At 41.2% G+C, this 21,130-nt stretch overlaps 1 protein-coding gene and 1 pseudogene across 2 annotated transcripts in view; one reads left to right on the top strand and one right to left on the bottom strand.

The window, feature by feature from the left end:
- The first annotated feature begins 2,167 nt into the window (after positions 1 to 2,167).
- DNA2 (DNA replication helicase/nuclease 2) overlaps positions 2,168 to 21,130 on the top strand; it is a 55,390-nt gene continuing 36,427 nt past the window's right edge. The window contains exons 1-5 of one of the 2 annotated variants that reach the window (XM_045083434.1): positions 2,168 to 2,352; positions 4,413 to 4,595; positions 5,426 to 5,609; positions 8,653 to 8,798; positions 15,907 to 16,038. In XM_045083434.1, coding sequence (XP_044939369.1) covers positions 2,180 to 2,352; positions 4,413 to 4,595; positions 5,426 to 5,609; positions 8,653 to 8,798; positions 15,907 to 16,038 — 818 coding nt within the window. In that variant the 5' untranslated portion in view covers positions 2,168 to 2,179. The remainder of the gene's footprint in view (positions 2,353 to 4,412; positions 4,596 to 5,425; positions 5,610 to 8,652; positions 8,799 to 15,906; positions 16,039 to 21,130) is intronic. The other variant, XM_045083433.1, reaches the window with a different exon arrangement.
- On the bottom strand, positions 17,799 to 17,918 carry LOC123393017 (annotated as a pseudogene).

Below are 21,130 nucleotides of genomic sequence, written 5' to 3'. Positions count from 1 at the left end.
AAAAAAATAAAATTGGATGATGGGGGATACCTGGGTGGCTCAGTTGGTTAAGCATCTGCCTTCGGTTTGGGTCATAATCCCAGGGTCCTGGGATCAAGTCCCATATCAACCTCCTTGCTCAGTGGGGAACACGCTGCTCCCCCTGCTTGTGCTCTCTCTCTCTCTTTCTGTCAATTAATAAAAATCTTTAAAAATAACAATAAATAAATAAAATTGTATAATGGGGGCACCTATCTGGCTCAATCAGACAAGCATGTGAATTTTGACATTGGAGTTATGAGTTTGAGACTCATGCTGGGTTTAGAGATTCCTTAAAAGATAAAATCTTCTGGGGAGGGTGTTGGGAGGCATGGGGTGGCTGGATGGTGGATATTAGAGGGTATGAGAAAAAATAATTTAAAAAATAAAGTCTTCTAAAAATTGTTATTTTTAGAAGATTTTATTTATTTACTTGAGAGAGAGCAAGAGCCAGAGAGAGAGAGAGCATGAGTGGGGTGAAGGGCAGAGAGAGAAGCAGAATACCCGGTGAGCAGGGAGCCTGTTATAGCACCCGATTCCGGGACTCCAGGATCATGACTTGAGCTGAAAGCAGACTCTTAACCGACTGAGCCACCGAGGTGCCCCCAAATCTTAAAAAACTGTGATAAAATAAAATTGGATGATAGCTTTATGAGGTGATTATTTTATTATTTTTAACACATTATATTCAGAAATATTCCCTAGTATATTATTTTTTTGAAGATTTTTTTTGGGGGTAGGGAAGCCTGGGTGGCTCAGTCAATTAAGCCTCTGCAGGGAGAAGCAGGGAGCCAGCTTTTCCCTTTGTCTTCTGTTCCCCCTACTTACGCTCTCTCTGACAAATAAATAAAACTCTTTAAAAATTTTTTTAAAAAGGATTTTATTTATTTGAGAGAGAATGAGAGAGAACAAGTAGGCAGAGAGGCAGGCAGAGGAAGAGGAGAAGCAGCTTTGCTGAGCAAGGAGCTCTGATCCAGGGCTCCATCCCAGGACCTGGGACCATGACCCCAGCCTAAAGCAGAGGCTTAACGGACTGAGCCACCCAAATGCCCCTTAAAAACTTTTCAAAGTTAAACTAATATCTAAACCCAATGATGTCATAGATGAAGAAGCAATGCCCTTGAGAAGGAGTACAAGGAGGGTGGTTCATTGATCAGTATGGACTTTGTCTACTGTTGAAAAATGTGGAAATAGGTTATAAGACAAGTACAGATATTAGTACTTTTATAGATTTAGTTGTGTCTTGATGAAGAAGTTCTTATCTGACAGCTTCTATTTTCTCAATGAGTTTTCCACATTAAAAAAAAAAAAAAAAGAGGAGGAGGAGGGGCTCCTGGGTGGTCTCAAAATTCAGCCCCACCTGGGGCTCCTCTATCTATTTTCCCTCTGCTCTTCCCCCTGCTCATGCTGCCATAAGCTCTTTCTCCTTATAAAATAAATCAATCTTAAACCAGAAGAGGGGCGCCTGGGTGGCTCAGTGGGTTAAGCCTCTGCCTTCAGCTCAGGTCATGATCTCAGGGTCCATGAATGGAGCCCCGCATTGGGCTCTCTGCTAGGCAGGGAGTCTTCTATCCCTCGCCCCACCTGCCTCTCTGCCTACTTGTTAATCTCTGTCAAATAAATAAATAAATAAAATCTTTAAACAAAACAAAACAAAACCAACAAAGACAGGGGCACCTGGATGGCCAGTTGGTTAAGTCTCTGCCTGCCTTCCACTCAGGTCAAGATCCCAGGCTCCTGAGATCCAGCTTGCCTGGGGCTCCCTACTCAGCCCGGAGTCCGCTTCTCCCTGCTCGCCCCCCCCCCCGCCCCCGTGCTCTCTCTCTCTCTCTCTCTCTAAAAAAAAAAAAAAAAAAAGAAAGAAAGAAAGAGGGGAGGTTGTTTACCCCCAAATTGGAAAATTCTGCAAGCTAACAAGGGACGGCTGGGTTTGGACAATTGATTTTAAAAGTGTGAGTTGAGCAAGGATTGGCGTGTCTAAGAGAAAGAGCGGGAGCACTTAGTCTGGGCCAGATTAGATTTCTCGTCTACGACAGCCGAAAGCAAGGGAGTAAAGACTTTGTTCAGACTCCCGCGACCGAGTGGGGGGCTCCGCGTGGAAGCGCCAGACCAGGAGGGGGCTCTTTCGCGCAGGTCCCTTGGGGCCACAGCGGGAAGGCGCATGCGCACAGCGCCTCCCCAACTCGCGCTTCTTTTTTTGTCGTGGGAGCTGCTGGGTTTCTCTGATTTTACCTGGCGACAGTTTGCATTTTCCGCGCTTGCTATGGCGCAACTGGAAGAACTGGAGCTGCTGAAGAAGAGTCTCGGGGAAGAGGCTGAGCCGCCGGCGGAGCGGTGAGCGGAGCGGAGGGAGGGTCTGGGAGCCCGGCGGGAGATTTGAAAGGAAGGAGCGGGAGAGGCCGCCGCCGCGCCTCGGAGGAGCCGGGCTCGAGGTTAAAGGACCCCACTCGGGGCTCCCGACGAGTTTGTAAAGCTGGGGTCCGCTTCGTAGTATTCTCTTTGGGGCCGCGCTCGGGCCAGAGCCCAGAGACGACTCCCTTAACGGTTCATTTCTTTTTCTAGATATCACTCACCCGAATTCCGGGAGGGTAAGGCACCTTAAACGCCTTCATAAAGGGAAGTTGCAACTGTAGATGCTTTCCTCTAGGTTTAAGTCGGGGAAACTTGCTCCAGGAGAGCTCTCTACCCTCAACTTGGACTAGTCAGGAGGACAACTTGACCCATAATCATGGTGTGGAATTATTTTCAATTAATAATGATACTAATTATTGTTGACGGATCTTTGCATTTTGGTTTTTTTTTTTTTTTTAAAGATTTTATTTATTTATCAGAGAGAGAGGGGGAGAAAGCAAGCACAGGCAGACAGAGTGGCAGGCAGAGGCAGAGGGAGAAGCAGGCTCCCTGCCGAGCAAGGAGCCTGATGTGGGACTCGATCCCAGGACGCTGGGATCATGACCTGAGCCGAAGGCAGCTGCTTAACCAACTGAGCCACCCAGGCGTCCCTGCAGTTTGGGTTTTGATCAGCATTATCCTTTGCGAAATCCTTAAGGCGTCCAGCTGACCCCGGGAAATTCATGGCCTGAGGCCTCCTGAAGTAGGTGAATGAGGTGATTACAGAGTAAGAAAGCCCAGGGTTGGGTGTTTATAGAGGTAACGACGTTGGACTCAGGTGTACTGTCACTGACAAAGACTGCAGTCAAACTGGAAAGACTAACGAGGGACTTAGTGTTTTCTATAATGATTAGAGAATTCTGCAGTTTTCAGGCGGATTAAGGATTGATGGATAAAAGTGTTGTGAAGTTGACCTGCCCGTTATAAATAAGAAATGTGTGAGTTACTCCGTGAAGGAATGAGCGAACATGACAGGTATTAAGCTTGCTTTTCTCTGCGAGGTAGGGGCTAGTTGTTTCTCACTGAATTTTATAGAAGGATTTTCTTCCTGAAATAGTAGTTTGGAGTAGTGATTTCTTTTTTCTTTTTTTTTTTTAAGATTTTTAAATTTTTTTTATTTATTTGACAGAGAGAAATCACAAGTAGTCAGAGAGGCAGGCAGAGAGAGAGAGAGGGAAGCAGGCTTCCTGCTGAGCAGAGAGCCCGATGCGGGACTCGATGCCAGGACCCTGAGATCATGACCTGAGCCAAAGGCAGCGGCTTAACCCACTGAGCCACCCAGGTGCCCCTGGAGTAGTGATTTCTAAGTAGGCCTAAAGGTTAATGTAAGACTGTGGCTCACAGTAGGACATCACCAAACCACCCACACTATGCTTTTCCCTGACAAATATCCCTTTCATTTACAAAAGGGTTAGTGTCCAAGTCATTTCCTTTCGCTTGTACTTTGGTAAGGTTTGCACCAGTGGTAGGAATTTGTTATTTAATATTTTTCAATTTATCCTTGATTTTCGTGATTATGGATGTCCCAGAGAGCTCCTCCTAAGAACTAAGAGTGTGTTTGGAAAAATCCATATCATAAGCATGTTTTAAGTGTCATTACGTCTGGGAAGTTTTTTTAAAAATTTTTTTAAAGTTTTTTTATTTATTTAATGGAGAGAGAGATCACAAGTAGGCAGAGGCAGGCAGAGGTGGGGTGGGAAGCAGGCTCCCTGCTGAGCAGAGAGCCCTATACAGGGCTCCATCCCAGGACCCTGAGATCATGACCTGAGCTGAAGGCAGAGGCCCAACACTCTGAGCCACCCAGGTGCCCCATGTCTGGGAAGGTTTTTAATAGGAATTCTGCTATGCCCTTAGTCTCTTAATTTTTACCTATTTAGCTAATGATCATTGTGATAAGCTTTCTACAAGAAGCAAACCTAGAAAATTGAGAAGGTTGGTTTGTAGATAAAGGAAATTGGATGACTTATTTTATATTAAAGTAGTTTTGTTTGTATATTTTTCAGATTTCAGAAGAAGGTGGAAGGTTCCATTTCTAAAATGGTTTTGAACGGAGGAATGGATAACCGGTACCTGGTGTTAGCGGTCAATATTGTACAGAATGAAGAAGGAACCCATGAAAAACACCTAATCATTACTGCTTCCCAGTCACTAGAAAATAAAGAACTGTGTATCCTTAGGAATGACTGGTAATTTTCGTGTTACTTTGAGCACTAATCTGGCTTAAGGGGACCATTTTAAAACTCATCACATTGGCTTTTGTGGATGTTGCTATAATTTAATTGTTAATAAAGGGAATAGAAATGAACCTGAATTAATTTCTTGTAGAAATTGTGCTTGTTACCCCAGCATCTCAAGTTCCTTATTCTGAAACTTGGTTTTTATTGTCATTTGAAAATTTATTACAAAGGTCCTTATTAAGCGACTACTTCTAAAATTTCCCAGTACTTTTTGTCTTAAGATTGCAGCTTTTCACTAAGAGCAAAATTAATTACAGTATTAGAACATTCTTAAACCCTAGAGTTCTCTACTCAAGCAAAGTATGGTTTGTGAGGGGTGAAGGGGAAATGCCCAGAAAGTGGAGGTCTAATTTTGTCTATTTAGGCTTTTTGTCCAGATAAAAATGATAAATATTTTATGCTTAACACATTGGGTTTGGCTTCATGCCTTAGGACTTACAGAAACTAGATACACTAGAAGTTTTAGGAATTGGAGCAATGTATTAACACTATTAAAGATTTGGTAGCTTTTGTGTTAGATGATGCTAACATTAAGCAGTTTTCCTTTTTGGTATTTCAGGAAGACCCCTGAGTATTCTCAGGTATATTTCAAAGGTAGAAAGGAGTAGAGTGACTAGGAGAAGATTCAAAAGACTACATCCTAGTGTTAGATTTTTTTGAAAGACCCATAAGTTTACAGATACCCTTCCTTTAGATAAAATATTTGTTTACTTTTTGAAGCTTCTTTAATATGTTTAAATGTAGGAATCTAAACTATGTATACTATGCTTTATTTGTAGGTGCTCGGTACCAGTGGAGCCAGGGGACATCATTCATTTGGAGGGAGACTGCCTATCTGATACTTGGATAATAGATGAAGATTTTGGATATTTGATTCTATATCCAGACATACTGATTTCTGGCACAAGCATAGCCAGTAGTATTCGGTGTATGAGAAGAGCTGTCTTGAGTGAAACTTTTAGGGTGAATAATATTAACAGCTGGTGTTTCTACGGGTATTAGAGTTACAGAGCACTTTCACACTTTCAAAAAAAAATCTTTTTAAAAATTTATTTACTTGACAGAGAAAGAGAGCACACAAGTGGGGGAGTGGCGCGCAGAGGGAGAGGGAGAAATAGGTTCCCCACTAAGCAGGGAGCCTGATGGGCTCAGTCCCAGGACCCTGGGATCATGACCTAAACCAACGGCAGACACTTAACTGACTGAGCCAGCCAGGCGCCTGATAACACTTTTTTTTTTTTTTTTTTTTTTTAAGTAAACTCCCATGTGTCCATTTTGTTGTTCTCAAACATTCTATTATTTTGCAAGTAAATGAAAGCTGAAGATATTTAAAATATAAATATAATATCTTTATCATACATAATATAAAGAATCGTAATTCCTTAAATTAATATAATGCTCAATTTTCTGTAATGTCTTTTTATTATTTCTTATTTTTATTGTTTAGAGAGAAGGGGAGTGCTTGCGGGGTTCGGGGGGTGGGGGGAAAGGGAGAGAGAATCTCAGGCAGGCTCTGTGCTCAGTGTCAAGCCAGACACGCTCCATCTCACAACCCTGAGATCATCATCTGAGCTGAAATCAAAAGTTGGATGCTTATCCGACTGAGCCACCCAGGCGCCCCTGTAATGTGCTTTATTGAAAATATCTTTTTAGGGGGACCTGGGTGGTTCAGTGGATTAAGCGTCTGCCTTCAGTTCAAGTCATGATACTGAGGTCTGGGATCGAGCCCTGAACTGGGCTCTCTGCTTGGTGGGGAGTTTGCTTCTCTCTCTCCCTTTGCCCCTCCCCCTTGCTCATACTCTTTCTCTTGCTTGTGCTCTCTCTCTCTCAAATAATAAATAAAAGCTTTAAAATTTTTGTCAGAGGGAGAGAGAGAACACAAGCAGGGGGAGTGGCAGGCAGAGGGAGAGGGAGAAGCAGGATCCCCGCTGAGCAGGGAGCCTGATGCAGACTGATCCCAGGAGTCTGGGAGCATGACCAGAGCTGAAGGCAGGCCCTTAACTGACTGAGTCACCCAGGTGCCCCAAGAAAATATCTTTTTATTCAGTTGTTTTATTAGAATTAGTCAGAATCCAAAAGATCCAAGATCTTTTTCTTTTTCTTCCTTTTTTAAAAGATTTTATTTACTATTTTTTGAAGATTTTATTTATTTGAGAGAGAGAGAGCACATGGGAGGGAGAGACAGTCTGAAGCAGACTCTGTACTGAGTGCAGAGGGCCCTTTACAGGGCTTGATCATATGACCGTGAGAGCAGATGCTTAAGCAACTGAGCCACCCAGGCATCCCTTAAGATTTTATTTTTTATTATTTTAAAATTATTTTTATTTTTTTAAAGATTTTATTTATTTATTTGTCAGACAGATCACAAGTAGGCAGAGAGGCAAAGGGGGAGGTGTGGAAGCAGGCTCCCTGCTGAGCGGAGGGCCTGATTTGGGGCTTGATCCCAGAACCCTGAGATCATGACCTGAGCCGAAGGCAGAGGCTTAACCTACTGAGCCACCCAGGTGCCCCAAGATTTTATTTTTTTTTAAGTAGTCTCTAATCCCAACATAGAGCTTGAAACTATAACCCCAAGATCAAGATTTGCATGCTTCTCTGACTGAGCCAGCCAGGTTCTTCCAAAAAAAATTTTTTTGCATTATGTTTGGTTGGTATGTCTCCCTCTTTGCTTCAGTACCATTTGTTGAAGAACCTGGGTTTTATTTGTTAAAGAATTTCTTCTTTTCAGGGTATTTTAAAAATTATACAATTTATATGTATATAGAAATCCAAAAATACAGCTGAGCAAAAAGAAAAAAAAAGAGAAGGAAAAATCCCTAAATAGACATTTTCTAATAGTCTTAGTTGTCAATTAATTGTAGTTTTAAAAAATCAGCTTTATATTTTCATTTGTGGGTAAGGGCTATCAACTTGTCTTTTAACTACATTTTATAAGTTAGCCCTGAATATTTTTTAATTCTTAAAAACTTTCTATTTTAAGTTCTTAGGACTCACAAAGAACTTGCATAAGTAGTACAGAGAGTCCTCTGTAAATTAATTTTTAAGATTTCTGAAGCGTGTTTTGGTGGCTTTATTATATCTTTAAGAGGAAGGTCTAAGCTAAGAATAGAGTTAATTGAGAAATATGGTGTCTTTTTTTAAAATACTGGTTCTTTCTGAGTGGAGGGAACATTTTTGACAAGTCCCCTTGTCAAAAATCTTTGTTGTAAGTTTGAAGTTTATGGTTTTTGTTTGTTTTTTTAAGATTTTATTTATTTGACAGAGAGAGACACAGAGAGAGGGAACACAAGCAGGGGGAGTGTGAGAGGGAGAAGCAGACTCCCTGCTGAGCAGAGAGCCTGATGCAGGGCTCAATCCCAGGACCTGGGAATCATGACCCAACCTGAAGGCAGACGCTTAATGACTGAGCCATTGAGATGCCCTGAAGTTTATGTTTGATAATATCTTTTACTTACATGAATTTATGAGCTATGGCTGCATTTAATTTGAGTAGATTATAAAGTGAAATTAGAAAATAATATGTTAAGCATTTGAGAATACATTGAAATTTTACATAGAGGTTATTTTTAATGTTTTCAAAATGGAAATCACTGATTAAAAAGAACATGCTTGTAAAATCAAGTAATTCTGAATAGAAGAAAGTAAAAGTTGGGTGCCTGGGTTGCTCAGTCAGTTGAGTGTCTGCTTTTGGCTCAGGTCATGATCTCAGGGTCCTGGGATCCAGCCCTGCATTGGGCTCCCTGCTCATGGGGAGTCTGCTTCTCCCTCTCCCTCTCCCCCTGCTTGTGTACTCTCTTCTCTCTCAAATGAATAAATTAAAAAAAAAAAACTTGAAAGTTAAAATCATCTATAATTTTACTCACTAGAAAAAAGTTATTTAATATTTTGACATTTGTCTCACCTGTGCACTTTGGCTGTGGTGATCTAATAGGATAGGTAATAAAATATGGGATCGTGTCTTTAATATGTTTTGAAATAAAATGTATGATTTTTTTTTTTTAAATAGAGCTCTGATCCAGCCACGCGCCAAATGCTGATTGGTACAGTTCTTCATGAAGTATTTCAAAAAGCAATAAGCAATAGCTTTGCCCCAGAAAAGCTACAAGAATTTGCTTTTCAAACTGTTCAAGAAATAAGGCATCTCAAGGAAATGTAAGTAGTTACAACATGTGCTATAGGTACTATTTTATTATAGAGAATTCTCTCCTGGAATCCATACGGTATTTCATTATTAGACTATTAAATATAAATCAGAATAATACTAGAATTGCAAGTTCAAGGTTGTAGTACCCCACTGCAGTTCTGTGATGATCTTCTGAAATTGCAGAATAGAAACTCTTGAGCTAAAAATATCTGTACACGTGCACAATAGACTCCAGTTGCTCTCCAAGAGTATGAAAAACATTTTGCTTTATTTCTAGAAATGTGACATACTATAAATTGTATGGGTTTGGGAGTCAGATGGACCTAGTTTTAAATTTTAGCTTTGCCAGTTTTAGGTTTGAACAGGTTACCTAAAGATTTTGAAAAAGGCGGTAATACCTATTTTGCAAAATTTTTATGACAGTGGAGCGAATATACGTAAACCCACAAATGGCTAATCATTGACATTTTATGAGTGACTATATGCAGAGAGGTTGGCATATTCTGCTTCTTTGAATATTTGAATAACAGAATATAGGCATATTCTGTTTCTTTGTGACTCTTATTGCAAACCGTGTTTTTTCACAGAATTATTTTTATTAGGGGTAATTTTGATTTCTAGACTAGTTGTCGTAAACCTTTTCCCAGATGTAATTCTCTTTCCCAGTTTATTTATTTATTTTAAAAAAGATTTATTTGTTTATTTATTTATTTGACACAGAGAGAGATCCCAAGTAGGCAGAGAGGCAGACAGAGAGGGGGGGAAGTAGGCTCCCTGCTGAACAGAGAGCCCCATGTAGGCCTTGATCCCAGGACCCTGGGATCATGACCTGAGCAGAAGGCAGAGGCTTAACCCACTGAGTCACGCGGTAACCTCTTTCCCTGTTTATATGGAAAAAATGTGTTCCAGAATGCCATACAGTTGTATGCTAATGCCATATGATCTATTGTCCTAAGAATTTTTTCTTTTGTTTTTCTTTTTTTCTTTTTAATTTTTATTTATTTATTTGAGAGAGAGAGAGAATGAGAGAGAGAGAGAGCATGAGTGGAAAAAGGTCAGCAGGAGAAGCAGACTCCCTGCCCAGCAGGGAGTCCGATGTGTGACTTGATCCCGGGACTCCAGGATCATGACCTGAGCTGAAGGAAGTCTCTTAACCAACTGAGCCACCCAGGTGCCCCTCTTTCTTATTTTTTTTTAAAGAAGATTTTATTTATTTATATGAGAGAGAAAGAAGAGGAGAGAGCGGGAATGGGGGGAGAGGCAGAGGAAGAGGCGGACTTCCCACTGAGCCAGGAGCCCAATATGGGACTCGATCCCAGGACCTGGAGATCAGGACCTGAGCTGAAGACAGATGCATAAACAACTGAGCCACCCAGGCACTCCATCCTAAAAACATTTTAGAACCCTGATGTGTGTCAGGCCCTGTGTTTAGTGCTTTTAGTCATCTTATATGATCCGTTATAAATGAAGAAACACTAACACAGAGAGATTGTGCCTTGGTCAAGGTTTTACTGTAAAACAGATAATTTTGCTTTTTTATTTATTTATTTTTTTTATTTTTTTTTATTTTTATTTTTATTTTTTTTTAATTTTGCTTTTTTAAAAGAAATGTCATATATATAAAGTAACTTACCTTTTTTTCTTTATTAAGTTTTTAATTACACTTCCAGTATAGTTAACATACAATGTTATATTAGTTCAGGTGTACAATGTAGTGATTTAGCACAGCCACACATCACCCTGTGCTCATTGAGATAAGTGGAGTCTTAATCTCCTTCATCTATTTTACCCATTCTCCCACCCACCTCCTCTCTGGTAACCATCAGTTTGTTCTTCACAGTTAAGAGTCTGTTTTTGGGTCAGGACCTTTTTTTCCCATTGTTGGTTTTTTTTGTTTTTGTTTTTGTTTTGTTTTTTTGATTGTTTCTTAAATTCCACATATGAGTGAAATTGTATGGTATTTGTCTTTCTCTGACTTCCTTCGCTTAGTGTTAAACTCTCTAGGTCCATCCATGTTGTTGTAAAAGACAAGATTTCATTCTTTTTTTATGGCTGAGTAATATTCCTGTGTGTGTGTGTGTGTGTGTGCGCACGTGCGCACACTCTCTTGCCATCTTTATCCACTTATCTATTGATGGACACTTGGGCTGCTTCTACAATTTGTCTATTGTAAATGCTGCTATAAGCATAGGGGTGCATATACCCTTTGAATTAGTGTTTTTGAATTCTTTGGGTAAATACCCAGTAGTGTGATTCAGGATCAAAGGGTAGTTATATTTTTAATTTTTTTGAGGAACCGCCATACTGTTTCCACTGTGGCTGCACCAGTTTGCATTTTCACCAATAGTACATAAGGGTTTTTTGGGTTTTTTTTTCCCTACATTCTTGCCAACACTTGTTTATGGCATTTCAGAGTTTTAATTTTTTTTGTCCTACTCTAATCAACACACAGTGATGCCTGTTGTGTGTTGTATTGATCATTGCCCTGAAACAAATCACATCAAAACTTAGTAGCTTAAGGGGCGCCTGGGTGCCTTGGTCAGTTAAGCATCTGCTTTCCTCTCAGGTCGTGATCTCAGGGTCCTGGATCAAGCCCCACCTTTGGCTCTCTGCTCAGCGGGGAGCCTGCTTCTCCCTCTCCCCCTGCCTGCCACTTTCCCTTCTTGTGCGTACTCTCTCTCTGTGTCAAATAAAACAAACAAACAAACTTAGTGGCTTAAAAAAAAAACCATAGTGGCTTAAATGACAAGTATTTAATCAATTATCTCATAGTTTCTATAGGTTAGGAATTCAGAGGTACCTTAGCTGGATGGCTCGGGCTCAGGGTCTCCTGTTTGGAGCTGCAGTCCTTTTTTTTTTTTTTTTTTTTTAAGATTTTATTTATTTATTCAACAGACAGAGATCACAGGAAGGCAGAGAGGCAGGCAGAGAGAGAGAGAGAGGGGAGGAAGCAGGCTCCCCACAGAGCAGAGAGCCCGATGCGGGGCTCGATCCCAGGACTTGGGATCATGACCTGAGCCAAAGGCAGAGGCTTTAACTCACTGAGCCACCCAGGCGCCCTTGGAGCTGCAGTCCTTTGAAGGGAGGATCTGTTTCCAAGGTGGTAACAGTCATGGCTGTTGTCATGAGGCTTCAGTTTCTTGCCATGTGAGTCTCTCCTACAACACAGCAGCTGCTATTTCAGATTAAAGGGTCTAAGAAAGTGTGCAAGCAGGAAGCTGTAGTGACCCTTTTTTAAAGTAAACTCTACCCCACGTGTGGGGTGAAAACTCACCACACCAAGATCAAGAGTTACAGGCTCTACTGACTAAGCCAGTCAGCCGTCCCATCAAGAGAAAACTTATTTTTTTTTTTAAGATTTTGTTTATTTATTTGACAGAGCGAGATGCAGTGAGAGAGGGAACACAAGCAGGAGGAGTGGGAGAGGGAGAAGCAGGCTTCCCGTTGAGCAGGGAGCCAGATGCCGTCGGACCCCAGGACTCTGGGATCACGACCTGAGCCAAAAGCAGACATTTACTGACTGAGCCACCCAGGCACCCCAAGAGAAAAATTTTTAAAAATTCCCAGACCCTAAAACAACAGGTTGAAAGTTCTTTTCTACCCTCTCATAGGTCCTTCTACCTTATTATAGATCTTAGAATAGATTTTTAAAGATTTATTTATTTGTCAGAGAGAGCGAGCACAAGTAGGGAAGCTATAGGCAGACGTAGAGGAAGAAGCAGCTTCCCCGCTTAGCAAGGAGCCTGATACGGGACTCTATCCTAGGACCCTGGGATCATGACCGGAGTCAAAGACAGCTGCTTAACCGACTGAGACATTTAGATGTCACTTTTTTTGTTTGTTTGTTTTTTTTTTTTTTTTTTTTTTTTTTTAAAGATTTTAAATACAGGAGAGATCACAAGTAGGCCAGTGTGGAGAGCCCAGCACTCGATCCCAGGACCCTGCATGACCTGAAACTCCACCCAGCCCCCCTGTTTGTCAAGGTGTGGAGCCCAGCAGGGGCTTAAACTCACAGCCCTGAGGTCAAGGACTGAGCTGGGATCAAGGGTTGGATGCTTTTTTTTTTTTTTTTAAGATTTTATTTATCTGTTTGATAGAAGACACAGCGAGAAAGGGAACACAAGCAGGGGGAGTGGGAGAGGGAGAAGCAGGCTTCCTGCCAAGCAGGGAGCCTGATGCAGGGCTCTATCCCAGGACCTTAGGATCATGACCTGAGCCGAAGGCAGATGTTTAATGAGTGAGCCACCCAGGCGCCCCAAGAGTTGGATGCTTAACCCACTTAACCCCCCAGGTGCCCCCAGATTTTTATCTTCTATGCTTTATCTTCTTGTTAATACCTATAAAAGTCTAGGCTCGGAGAGCCTACCTTAAGTATCTTAATAATTTCAGGAAAGACCAGGCTGTTACGTGTTGTTTTTCTGTGACTTGGCTAAAATTAATAAGGGAGAATTTAAATGCAGAAGATGTTAAATAACCAGTATGGACTGGTTTGGAAATTTTAAAGGGTCTACTCTGTAAAAAATAAAACACTGGGAAGAATTTACCTAAGGACATCATGACAATGAAGAATGGCTCCAAAATGGTTGGAGAAAGTTATTTAGGAAAAGATTACCCAAATGTGTAGATTTTTTTTAAAATAATGAATTATTATTCCTAAAAAGGTTTTAAATTTGTATATACCCTATTATGGGAGTATAAGAGGCTCTCTGGTACAAAGTAAGTCCTTTTTCCCTGCGTCCTCCTCGTCACGTAGTTCCTCTTCCCAAAGGCATCTACTGGTTTTGGTTTCTTTTTTTAAGATTTTGTTTATTTGACAGAGAGCAGAAGTAGGGGGAACAGCAGGCAGAGGGAGAAGCAGGCTACCTGCTGAGCAGGGAGGCTGATGAGGGATCCAGTCCCAGGACCCTGGGTTTATGACCTGAACTAAAGGCAGACACTTGACCGACAGAGCCATCCAGTTGCCCCAAAGGCAACCACTGTTACCAGTTTCTTGTATGTCATTTTACAGAGATTTCAAGTGTTTATATGTGTGTGTGTGTATGTATGTGTACATATATATTTTTTGTTAGGTAAATTGTAGAATACTGGGGCACCTGAGTGGCTCAGTGGGTTAAAGCCTCTGCCTTCGGCTTAGGTCATGATCCTGGGGTCCTGGGATCGAGCCCCGCATCGGGCTCTCTGCTCAGCGGGGAGCCTGCTTCCCCCCCGCCCCGCCCTGCCTGCCTCTCTGCCTATTTGTGATCTCTGTCTGTCAAATAAATAAATAAAATCTTAAAAAAAAATTGTAGAATACTATGTATGTTATTGTGCACTTAAAGGTTAAGTGTGGTGATCATTCCTTGGTAGTACTTTCTGAGCTTTTATTTTTTGAGAGAGAGAGCATGGGTAGGGGGTGGTAGGGGCAGAGGGAGAGGGAGAGGGAAAAACTTAAACAGGCTCTACACCCAGCCCAGTGCCAAGCCTGCTGCGGGGCTTGATCTCATGACCCCATGGTCATGACCTGAGCTGAAATCGAGAGTCTGACGCCCAACTGGCTGAGCCACTCAGGCACCCCTGAGCTGTCTCAATTTTAATTAATAATGGTGTAATATTTCATCGTATGGATGTACTGTAATTTATTTAAGTATCCCCCTGGCATTTCAGTCTTTGCTTTTATTAGCAATCGTGTAAGAAACACCTTTAGGGGCCCCTGGGTGGCCCAGCTGGTTAAGCTTTCAACTCTTGATTTCAGCTTAAATCATGATCTCAGAGTCGTGGGATTGAGCCCTGCCTTGGGATTCTGTGCTCAGTGTGGAGTTTGCTTGAGGTTTTCTCTCCCTCTCCCTCTGCCCCTGTCTTCCCTCTCTCGCTCTCTGTCTCTCCAGTAAATAAACAAATCTTTAAAAAAACTACCTTTATATATCCCTTATTTCATACCTTTGAGGCATATATCTGGCTTAAATACTTAGAAGTAGAATTGTGGGGCCAGAGAATATATGCCCTTAAAACATTTAAAACATCTTTTTATTTGGAAATAATTTGAAATTTAGAGAAAAGTTGCAGGATTAGTGCAGACAGCACCCATATGCTTTTTACTGAGATTCACCTATTAGATGTGTGTAGATTCTAAGATTAAGTAGTATATGCCATGGTATACACGATGGGCTGTATACCACGATGACAGTACCTGTAGAACAGGCTGAGCAGGGCTCTGGACAGTCCAGCGTTCCCCGTGGGCTCAGGAGCCCCCACTACATTGGGCAGCGCTGGTCTTGCTCACCTTGCCTTCAGGCCTCTCCCCACACAGCCCGGTGGCTGGGGCCTGCAGGTGGTGACATTCGATGTCTGTGTCAGGGGTCTTTGTGCTTGGTGTGGCGTCCAGCTATTAGCCAAGGACTTGGCCAGATTTCAAGCAGCCTTTTGCAAGGATAACCCTTGCCTTTGGTCGTCTGAATATGTGATCATTTGGAGCTTTCTGGTATCAGCATTTGCTCCCCTGAGGAATTTCAGCTTGTCTTGTAGCTTGAGGTTGCTACTGTGCTCAGGAGAAGCAATTTTGGCAGAACTAGGTTGCTAATATTGTTTTCTCTGCTGAACCAGTTCTTTTGGAGGACCGATAGGCCTCTGCTTTCTTCAGTTTTAAGGCTGAATAATATTCCATTGTATGTATACACCACATTTAAAAAAAAGATTTTATTTACTTAATTTTTTTTTTAAGATTATTTATTTACTTATTTGACAGGCAGAGATCACAAGTAGGCAGAGAGGCAGGCAGAAGAGAGAGAGGGAAGCAGGCTCACCGCTGAGCAGAGAGCCCCATGTGGGGCTTGATCTCAGGACCCTGGGATCACGACCCGAGCCAAAGGCAGAGGCTTTAACCCATTGAGCCACCCAGGCGCCCCTATTTACTTAATTTTTAAGTAAACTCTTTCCCCAATGTGGGGCATGAGCTCACACCCCTGAGATCACGAGCCAGTCACATGCTCTGTGCTCTACCAACTGAAGCAGCCAGGTGGCCCATATATATCACATTATATATCCATTAATTAGTTTGTGGATAACTTGTTTATTTGGATGTTTTGGTTCTTACTTACTTTTTCATGTTTATGCTTTCTTGTTTAATCTCTTATTTTGCAGGTATCGATTAAATCTGAATCAAGAAGAGATAAAACAAGAAGTAGAGGAGTATCTTCCTTCATTTTCTAAATGGGCCAGAGATTTCATGCATAAATATAATTCAGCTGACTTACCCCAGATGCAGCTCTCTCTGTAAGAAACTCATTTTGTTTATATGGTGTTCATATGTTCAGATCAGGATTTTACTCTGTGTGTTGAAATACAATTTTTTAAAGGTCGAGTTAGTATAACTAGCTTTTTTGTTTGCTTATTTTATATGTTATGGTCCCGAGTGTCTTTACAGGACAAAAAAATAATCTAATGAATAGAAATTCTACTTTCATTATCATACAAATCTTCTGATTTTTATATCTCAGTTTGTTTTTTTAAGATTTTTTTTTAAGTAATCTCTATACCCAACGTGGGACTTGAACTCCTAACCCAAAGATCAAGAGTTGCATTCACCTGAGCCAGCCAGGTGCCCCTGTCAGTATGTTTTTTAAATAAAATAACCAATTTATAGATCTTCTCGGGATTGTAATTTGTATGTATTTCTATTACTATCCTATATGGTCTGTGTCACATGCTAATTGTCTTGTGGATTTGTGCTCTATGTTTAAATACTGTGTTGAAGCATTTAACTCATTTTGGCATTTGGCAGTTTATTGGTTTTTTTCCCTTAAAGAAGCGTTCATGTAAGTTTATAAGTCATACATTTTTTTTCCTCTTTCATTTTTACTCATTCAGCAAGTGTTTATCTAGTGCCTAATATGTGCCAGGTAATGTTCTAGGTTCTGGGATTATCATGGGTGTTGGGGGGAAGCAGCTGACTTCATGACGTTTCTATAGTACTGAACAAGTAAACAACAGACTGTGATAAATGCAGGGTAGAACAACATAAGAAAGAATGTGAAGTTGGTGGTAGTGGTGGTGGACATATTATTTCCAGTGAATGGTTGTGAAAGGCCTTTCCAATAAGATGACGTGGAGATGAAGCCTGAAGGAGATGAAGGAGGTAACTGAACAGCTCTTTTCAGGACGAGTGTTCCAGGCACAGCCCCTTGGGTGATGACACCTGCCAGTGAGGTGGGGGCAGAGCAAGGAGGGAAGGAACAGAAGTAGCCTTCCGGGGCCTCGTAAGCCATGTCAGGACTCTGGGTGCTGTTCTGATTAGATAAGAGGCCACTGGAGAGCTCGCTTGCACAGAGGGTTTTGATGTAATTTCCTGCCTCCCACCCCTCCCCCTTATCAACATTTTCTTTTTCTTTAAAGAGGCACAGCTTCCATTTATATAAATTTTCTTACCTTTTCTCAGTATTCTTACTATTTTATCGCAGGACACTTTGTGATCTGAAAAACTTGTTTAAGATTTGTGCATCAGAAACTTAGGAACCGTTAGTTCTTTGGACCAGTTTGTTGTTTCAAGTTCTCTGTGGTTCAGAGAGATCTACACTGAACCTGGATGTGAATCCCAGTTTTGCCGCAATTTAGCTCTGTAACTTAACTTCTCTGTGTGCATTAATCAGATTTACTTTATTTTTTTAAAAGATTTTATTTATCGGGGCACCTGGGTGGCTCAGTGGGTTGGGCCGCTGCCTTCGGCTTGGGTCATGATCTCGGAGTCCTGGGATCGAGCCCCTCATCGGGCTCTCTGCTCAGCAGGGAGCCTGCTTCCCATTCTCTCTCTGCCTACCTCTCTGTCTACTTGTGATCTCTCTCTATCAAACAAATAGATAAAATCTTTAAAAAAAAAAAGATTTTATTTATTTGAGAGAGAGAATAAGAGAACACAAGTGAGGAGTGGAGAAAGGGAGAAGCATGCTCCCCGCTGAGCAGGGAGCCTTATGTGGGACTCGATCCCAGCACCCTGAGATCATGACCTGAGCCGAAGGCAGACGCTTAACCTACTGAGCCACCTAGGTGCCCCCAGATTTACTTTATTTTTATATGTTTTTTTAATTTTTATTTTCAATTAGCAATAATCGCGCCTCGGATAAACCTCATTGGCTACGATACTGCCACTGTGCAAAGCTTTTTTATTTTTATTTTTATTTTTTATTTTTTTTTTTTTTTTAAGATTTTATTTATTTATTTGACAGAGAGAGAACACAAGTAGGCAGAGAGAGAGGAGGAAGCAGGCTCCCTGCTGAGCAGAGAGTCCGATGCGGGACTCGATCCCAGGACCCTGAGATCATGACCCGAGCCGAAGGCAGTGGCTTAACCCACTGAGCCACCCAGGCGCCCTATATGTTTTTTTATTTAAGTGACCTCTCCACCCAGCATGGAGCTTGAACTCATGACCCCGAGATCAAGAGTTGCTCTTGTTACTGAGTCAGCCAGGCGCCCCCATCAGATTTCCTTTTTTTTTTTTTTTTTTTTTTTTTTTAAAGATTTTATTTATTTATTTGAGAGAGAGAGAGAGAGGAAAGAGGTCAGAGGGAGAAGCAGACTCCCTGCTGAGCCGGGAGCCGGACAGATTTACTTTTAAAAGGATCATTCTGGCTACTCTTTCGAGACTGCGTTGTAGGATAAGGGCAGAGGTAGAGAGACTAAGTTGGAGGCTCTTAAAAGAACCCAAGTAAGGGATGTTGGTGGCTGAGACAGTGCAAGTGTGGAAGTGATGAGAATCAGTTGGACTTCAGTCAGACTTTAGTGGTAGAACGGATAGTTTTGGATTGGATGTGGAGTGTGAGGGAAGGAAAAGTCAGTAGTGATTCCAGGGCAGAAAATGTGATGAGAAGGATGTCAAGAGAGAATGGTAGAGGAGGATTTGGAGACAGGGAGTTAGGCAGCTGTAGTGAGGGGTTGTTCTATGAGGGGCACATAGAAATGAAATGATAACCAGAGGCTTATGTGGAGGCCAAGAGAGTTTTGTTGTTTTGAAGATGGGAGCTATAAAGTGCTCATGTGCTCATGGGGAGAATTCCACTGAGAGGGCAGAATTCATCATGAGAGATGGGAAAGGTCAGATATGTGTTGATCATGGCAGAAGGAATGAGAGTACACAAGTGGAAGGGTTGACTTATGGGACACTTATTTCTTGCCGTTAAAATCTCAAGTGGAGGGGTGCCTGGTGGCTCAGTGGGTTTAAACCTCATGATCTCAGGGTCCTGGGATCGAGCCTTGCATCGGGCTCTTTGCTCAGCGGGGAGCCTGCTTCCCAGTCTCTCTCTGCCTGCCTCTCTGGCTACTTGTGATCTCTGTCTGTCAAATAAATAAATAAAATCTTAAAAAAAAAAAATCTCAAGTGGACTACTTCATCAAAGATATTTGGAAATTTTACAACCTTTTACATAGTGCTAGAGTTCTCTGAGAATTTTGTAATCATTTTAGAAGGTTGTTAGCAATGTTTAAATGTCCTGTATCTGGATTTTATTTATTTTTATTTATTTAATTATTTTAAAAAGATTTTATTTATTTATTTGACAAAGATCACAAGTAGGCAGAGAGGCAGGCAGAGAGAGAGAGGAGGAAGCAGGCTCCCTGCTTAGCGGAGAGCCTGATGCGGGACTTGATCCCAGGACCCTGAGATCATGACCTGAGCTGAAGGCAGAGGCTTAACCCACTGAGCCACCCAGGCGCCCCCTGTATCTGGATTTTAATTGTTTTTAATTGTTTTTATTTCTTTTATTATTATTTACAATTCAGTGACTTTCAGTATATTTGTAGAGTTGTGTAACCATCACCATAGTTCGCCATGATTTTGATATATATTTTAATAATGGTTATTTAAAAAAAAATGAGGCTTATCGTGCTGTTAGAATTGGGTTTATTTTTCATATTCCTTTTATTCTAAAGTGGTCTTAAATATACCAGTAGCTCCCTTCCTTAAACAAATTAAAAAACTGTAATAAATGGGTTAAATTTATAAGCGCTTCATTCTTTGTTATTTCTTTGAAGCAAATTGCGTATGTCTAGAATAGGGGGTGGGTCTCTGTGCATTAGTCTTCACTGTGATAAACAGGGAAGTGTTTATTAAGTAGTCGTTCTTCTCATAATTTGTTTCATTGTTTTGTAGTAATTCTGTTATTCTAGTTTCTTGATTTTCTATCATGATTACAAACTTAATTTTTGTCTTATGGTGTTCCTAATCATTTCTTTATCCTTATTTACCCTTTCTCACTACACACCTCTCTTTTCCTTCCTTATTATTTATTTTGGAGTCATTTAAATTTGCTTGAGGATTAAAGTTGTGGTGGATATACCTTTTCTTTGTTGTTTCACATATTAGCTTTTATTTTACTCTTTAATTGTTTCAGCTTTTGTCTGCATGTTTTTTCTTTTGGTTAAAATGTATTCATTGTTTTTGCGGTGGTAAGCTGCCATTTTCTCACTGACCCATGGGTTTAGCTCTTTAGCAAACACTTATTCCATGCAGTATCTGCTCAGCAGTGTGCTAGGACCTGGTGTTCCAGGGAGACTAAACCCCTCCAAGAACTCTGTACTGGTGGTAGTTGAAAACATAGACCTGGAGGGTATTGCTTAGAGAGAACATGTAGGGCAACAAGAGGCATGAAAGAGTGTGCTATGTAAGGAAAGAAGTAGAGAGGAGTAGAATCCATCAGTGGAGGCTGGGGAGGCTTATGATGGACTCGTAAGGAATTAGGTAGCCTGAAACAAGCCTTCCTGATAGGAAGCCAGGGAAGGTGTGGGATTCAGATCCCTGAAAGGGATTTTTGAGGTCAACTCTTAGTTTCACATAAGGAAACTGAGATCCAGTGAGAGGTATGACTTTTCCAGGTTTTATGTGAAAGAAGAGTGGTTTAGCTGAGTCTATAGTAATAATTCTTGATTCCTAGCCCAGTGTCCTCCTCTCTGTATCTTGGTATAAGACTTTTTTTTGTTTCAGTTACTTCCAATGGAGCCTTCTATGTCTGTGAAGGAAGAGCTCCTTTATGTTTTAGCTTGTGTCATTTTTGCAGCAGTTTACAGCCACCTTAAAAAAAAATCTTGGGGTGCCCGGGTGGCCCAGTCGTTAAGCTTCTGCCTTCAGCTCAGGTCATGATCTCAGGGTTCTGGGATTGAGCCCTGCATCAGGCTTCCTGCTCAGTGGAAAGCCTGCTTCTCCCTCTCCCACTCCCCCTGCTTGTGTTCCCTCTGTCATTGTGTCTCTCTCTGTTAAATAAATAAATAAAATCTTTAAAAAAAATCTTTTTTAGACTTTAGCACAGAGAATAAGACTTTTTTTTTTTTTAAAGATTTTATTTATTTATTTGACAGAGAGAGTGAGCACAGGCAGATAGAG

This window comes from Mustela putorius, unplaced genomic scaffold (assembly GCF_011764305.1).
Source record: "Mustela putorius furo isolate JIRA1106 unplaced genomic scaffold, ASM1176430v1.1 tig00000698_pilon_pilon_pilon, whole genome shotgun sequence".
NCBI classification, from domain to species: Eukaryota; Metazoa; Chordata; class Mammalia; order Carnivora; family Mustelidae; genus Mustela; species Mustela putorius.
The sequence above is the reverse complement of the archived record's forward strand: the minus strand, read 5'-3'. Positions and strand labels throughout refer to the sequence as shown.